This window comes from Myotis brandtii, unplaced genomic scaffold, assembly GCF_000412655.1.
Source record: "Myotis brandtii unplaced genomic scaffold, ASM41265v1 scaffold1557, whole genome shotgun sequence".
Classification (NCBI taxonomy): Eukaryota; Metazoa; Chordata; class Mammalia; order Chiroptera; family Vespertilionidae; genus Myotis; species Myotis brandtii.
Window position 1 is genome coordinate 604,506 of NW_005355651.1, and position 5,848 is coordinate 610,353.

Consider the following 5,848-nt stretch of genomic DNA (forward strand, 5'->3'; position numbering starts at 1 on the left):
GGGTCTCAGCCACTGAATTCCCTGGCGGCCGGGGCAGAGAGACACGGGCAAGTGTGTGCAGATGTGCTGGAGCGAGGGGCAGGGCCGAGGCAGCCACTGCGTCCATGGGCTCAGCCGTTGCTTCTGGACAGTTTATAGGAAAAAGGGACACGGGCAAGTGTGTGCAGACGTGCTGGAGCGAGGGACAGGGCTGAGGCAGTCACTGTGTCCGTGGGCTCAGCCGTTGCTTCTGGACAGTTTATAGGAAAACACACGTGGACGCCTCGCTGATAAGTTTGTTGAGAAACCTTCACTGTGTCTCCACCTCATGAAGCTTAGTAGAAGGGTCCCCGGGGAAAATGCCAGGAGCCTATGGCGCAGCGATGGGCTGTGGTGTAATTCCTGCGTGCGGCACACGGGGGAGACCAGCCGGGTAACGTGGCCCAATAAAGTGTTCTTTAAAGGCAGAACTCCAAGTCCTCTCACCACGCTGGCGGGATAAAGCGCGTGTTTTTCGGCTGGTGATTAATTCAACGTGATTAAGGAGAATCTTTGACCGGAATTTGGCTTTTGCCCCCCAGCGTGTCGGTGACAAGGTCACGGGTAATTTGGAGAAGAGCAGTGGGTGGCTGCAAGGATGGACGCGATTCTGCTGGAAAAACAGCTCAAACATCAAAGCCAATTTGTTCACGGCCCAGTGACGCGCCGAGCGATCAAAACGGCCGTCACCGCCGGGCGCACAGCCAGAGGGGACGTTTTTGCGAGAATGTGTCCATTTTTACGTGTTGGTAAATGGCCCAGGTACAAAATAGAATGGGGGAGGTTTGTGATACAGAACAAACAATGTACCGGGCTTAATTCAGTTTCGGGCTGGGGGGAGGGGGCAGGGGGCAGGGTTACACATCCTTTGGACATTTGTGTTAACTCGATGCAGTTGAAGTTGTTACGTTTGGAGACGAAGGGAAGGAAGACAAGCGCCGAGCGATCAAAACGGCCATCACCGCCGGGCGCACGGCCAGAGGGGACATTTTTGCGAGAATGTGTCCATTTTTACTGTTGGTCAATGGCCCAGGTACAAAATAGGATGGGGGAGGTTTGTGATACAGAACAAACAGTGTATCTGGCTTAATTCAGTTCCGGGCTGGGGGCAGGGGGCAGGGTTACACATCCTTCGGACATTTGTGTTAACTCGATGCAGATGAAGTTGTTACGTTTGGAGACGAAGGGAAGGAAGACAGCTTCCCGGAGCCGGGTCCGTGGACAGGAGCCGGAAGCCACGGAGACACAGCCACTGAATGCCCTGGGTGTGTCTCATACATGCATCTCCCCACTGAACCCTTACGCTTTATCTTCAAGAATCTTTTAGTTTTTTATAGTTTTACTAGAGGCCCAGTGCATGGATTGGTGCACCAGTGGGGTCCCCCTGTCGAAACCGGCAGTCCGACATCCCCCGAGGGGTCCCGGATTGAGAGAGAGCGCAGGCCAGGCCGAGGGACCCCACTGGTGCACGAATCCGTGCACTGAGCCTCTGGTGTGCATAGAAGATCTTTGGTTAATCTCTTCCCACCCACCCCCTCCCCCCTTCCCTCTGAGGTTCATCAGTCTGTTTCATGTTTCCATGCCTGTGCGTTCAGCATCTACCCCCTGGTGGTCAGTGCACGTCATAGCTACTGGTTGAACGGTTGAACAGTTGCTTGGGCTTTTATATATATAGATTGATTTTCTGAGCGAGAGGAAGGGAGAGGGAGAGAGAGAAACATCAATGTGAGAGAGAAACAGCAATCGGTTGCCTCCTGCACGCCCCCTGCTGGGGATGGAGCCCACAACCTGGGCATGTGCCCCGACCAGGAATCGAACAGACAACCCCTGGTGCCTGGGACAAAGCCCAACCCACTGAGCAACACTGTCCAGGGCAAGACTCTTTTATTTTAAGTTTAAGTGACAAGTAAACGCTGTGAATGCTTAAGGTGCACCATGTTTTGATGTAGGTATGGATTGTGAAAATCTGACCGAAATCAAACTAATTCACGCACCTTCATTTCTCACGGTTATGGTTTGTGTGTGTGGATGTGGTGGGAACACGCACCATCACTCTCTCAGCAAATCTCAAGTCTGCAACATGGTAGCACCTTTAACTACAGCCACACACTGTACGTTAAATCTCCACGGCGCCTTCATTCTGCGAAACTGAAGCTGTGCCCTTGGCCCAACATCCAGGTGACTATAAAGAGGTCTGTCTGAAAACAGAAAAAATGTGGGAGGAGCCATGTCCACAGCATCGTGTCCGTAAGACCCACCTGCCTGGTGTCCTCGCTCTCATTGCTGCCCTAACGGCGGGGCGTGAGGGGGAGACCAGGTCACCGGGGAGAGTGAGGACACCTGAGATGAGACGGACCCTCCCAGGAAGGCTCCCAGCCGCTGAGAATCAAGCCTCTGAACTATTGAACCGGAAGGAAAGCGATGTCACCCCCCACTCCCCTCGGAACAGATCACCCACCAGCCAGCCAGTCGCGGGCCCCTGGGGAGCGACTCAGGAGCCCCGAGGTTCCCGGCTGGGACGCGGGCCTGGCCACATGGACATGCATTCGTGTCCACAGCCACAGCAGGTCCTGGGCTTTGGGGTCACACAGAACCATCCACCATAAACGCAACGCCTGCCAACGGCCCCAGTGTGACTGCGATCCCAGGAAGAGCATTGAGTCCCACACGTGCACCCAGCAATCCGATGCTGCACCCCATCATGGGCCAGAGACACCCCCCTCATGGGCCGCACCCGTGGCCAGAGGAGAAACACCACTGTCCAGAGCGACACCCACACTCAGACCCTCAGCTGCACCCCGTCTCTGCCACCAGGTCCCACAGCGGCTGCTCCGGGACCCTCTCCTCCCGCTCCCTCGGGGGCCCCCAGCACCCCAGTCTCCTCCTGTGGCTCCCACCCCAGCAACCTTGTCTACAGCCCTGCCCTCTGTGCCCCCAGCCCCTGCCCACAGGGCCCCTCTCTCCACAGGGGCTTCCAGGAGACCTGCTGGGAGCCCCCCAGCTGCCGGACACCCCACTGTGGCCCCAGGACCCCCTCACCCTGCGGTCCAGGACCCAACCTGGGGCTCTGTGCTGTGGGCCCGGCAGCTGCTCTCTGGGCTGTGGGTCCCCTAGATTCAGGCCCCTGGGTGACGGGGTCTGTGGGTTCCCTCCCCTGAGCTATGGGTCTGGGTTCTGCCACCCCAACGGCTTCGCCTCCAGCGGCTGCTGATCCCCCTGTCACAGCCCAGCCTGCGGCTCTGGCTTCTACTGATCACCTTGTAAAAGGGCCCAGTTCTTTCGAGTATTGAGGTCACCGTCCGCTCAGTACACCACCGTCCTCCTTGTCACCACCACAAGATCATCCATAAACCACCCGCTTCCTGTTTGACAGGCAGACACTGATGTTGCCCAAAATCAAGTCCTAACATCCGTACGAGTCAAAGTACAGACAGTCCTCGGATCACATCAGACTCGATGTATGTCGCCATCTCCCATTTATTTATAAAACAAAAAAAGTTCCGTCATTGCGACGTATGTGCGTATGTGCTTTATGTTTTTATTATTTACCACGAGTAAAGGTCAGGAATTGTTATCTTTCTTTTACGTTTTTTTTCTGTTTCCCTTCATTACTGCTGTGTCTGTGCTCCATGTGAGTGACGTAGGTGCTTATGTAGGAGGGTTCTGGCTTACGGTGAAAATCACATTATGTCGCCGGAGAGAGCGAGCAAAGGAGGGGCGGGACGCGGCTCGTCTCCTCCCCGATTCCACGTGGGTGAGTGTGTGGGGTCTGCTCCTACTGTGCGTCTCAGAGTCACCCGATGAAGCCGCAGCAAAGGGGGGCGCCCAGCCCAACCCCGAGAGGTGAATCCAGCCATTGTTCCTTATAAATAAATGTGAAAATCTCAGCCACCAAGTGGGGTGGAGGCGGAGGCACGCAAAGCCAAGGAGGATGTAGGGTTGCCCTTGGGTGAGAGTCAAGGTCACCTGCAGCCTTGGTGACTGTCCTTGACGCGGGCCTCTGGCTCACGCGGGCGTGGCTGCCGATGCGGGCGATCGGCTGGCCGGGGGTTGAGCTAGGATCTGTAACAAGAAGATCCGTGATGGTTCTGAGTCGTTGTTGCCCCTCCGACCCCCAAATTCAGTGCCATGAACTGAGCAACTAACAAACAGGAGCCAGTCGGGGCTCCACTAAACGTGTAGAACGACTCTGTGGACGGTGTGGGCCTGCCTGCTGGTAGGTATCAGGGTGCGGTGACTGCTTCACGGAGAGGCTCGGTTCTGACCCGGCATAAGTGGGGGTCACTGGGACCCTCGCCAGATCTAACCCCCGACATCGAGCTTCTCCCCAGGTGCCCTCCCTTCGGCTGCTCAGATATCTTAGGGGATATTTTATGGGCACTTTTTCTTCCGAAATTACGTAATGTATTCAGTTTAACATTCCTTACAGCATGCAATTATTTTATATAAAAATAACGACATTTCTAACTCCCTGCAGAGCAAAAGCCCACTGTTGTTAGCCTGTCTGTGGTATTAAAGACTGGATTCTGGACTTTGTCGTATGAAGTTATTGTGGATGCAGTGAACATAAAAGATAAGATAGTTTCTTCCAAACTGAAAAGACAGTGGACAATTTCACTTTGTAAAGTAAAATTTTTAAATGATAAATAAAAGATACACAAATATCCGGCCAGATAATTTACGAGTAGTTTTGAAGACAGTAAACAAACAATATCAAAGCAAATATGTGGCTGTCACATGACATCTTCCTTTAAACTTGCTACATTTTTCCACTCTGTAACGTTAGAGCGAGTGGACTGGGAGACAAGTAGGAGAACAGGAGAGACAGAGACAGAGTGTGGGTCCCTGTTGCCCGTGGGCCTGACACGGGGACGCACTGCGGCCTCCTCCTCCTGTGAGCGCAGCTCCCACGGGTGCATTCAAGTTACTTGGGAGCCATCATAGGTGACAGGACCATCAGATCTGCAGCTGAAGTCGGAGAGGAGACGGGCAGAGAGCACGGGCCGTGCTAGGGCAGGTGTCGTGTTAAACTCCAGGTGTGTGTCGTGTGCAAACCTGCGGTCAGTCAGCCGGACCCGCAGGCCACTTGGCAGGAAGCGGACGGGCAGCACCTGGTTGACGAGCAGGTTGGGCGGGAAACGCTGGATCCGCAGCTTAGAGACGAGAAGCTCAGCTCGGGGACCTCAGCCCACTGATCGGACAGCCCCTGGCCCGCCGCCCAGCGCCCCAGGGCGGGTCCCACAGGGACTGCAGGGCCAGGGGGTCCCACAGGGACTGCAGGGCGAGGGGGTCCCACAGGGACTGCAGGGCAAGGGGGTCCTCAGGCCACAGCACGTTGAGGGGGTCCTCAGGCCACAGCAGGGCGAGGGGGTCCAGCAGCTGGAGGGCTCCCAACAGGTCTCCTGGCGGTCCCCATGGAGAGAGGGGCCCCGTGGGCAGGGGCTGGGGCACAGAGGGCCGGACTGCAGACCAGGGTGCTGGGGTGGGAAGAGCCGCAGGAGGAGCCGGGGGTTGGGGGGTGCAGTGGCCCCCGAGGGAGCGGAGGAGGTCCCGGAGCAGCCGCTGGGGGACGTGTGCAGACGTGACTTACAGTGAGAAGGCTCTGAGGCCCGGCCGGCGCGGCTCAGTGGGTGAGCGTCTGAACCGGGAGGTCAGGGTTCGATTCCTGGTCAGGACACAGGCCCGGGTTGTGGGCTCCGTCCCCAGTGTGGGGCGTGCAGGAGGCGGCCGATCCGTGATTCTCTCTCATCACTGATGTTTCTCTCTCCCTCTCCCTCTCCCTTCCTCTCTGAAACCAATAAAAACATATTTAAAAAAAGAAGAAGTTCCT

General features: G+C 56.1%; 1 protein-coding gene across 1 annotated transcript in view; it reads left to right on the forward strand.

Moving 5' to 3' along the window:
* Positions 1-3,229, forward strand: part of LOC102250499 (leucine-rich repeat extensin-like protein 5) — a 5,230-nt gene extending 2,001 nt beyond the window's left edge. Inside the window, exons 3-5 of the mRNA XM_014536047.1 lie at positions 561-582; positions 2,833-3,031; positions 3,106-3,229. Coding sequence (XP_014391533.1) covers positions 561-582; positions 2,833-3,031; positions 3,106-3,229 — 345 coding nt within the window. The remainder of the gene's footprint in view (positions 1-560; positions 583-2,832; positions 3,032-3,105) is intronic.
* The last annotated feature ends 2,619 nt before the right edge of the window (positions 3,230-5,848 follow it).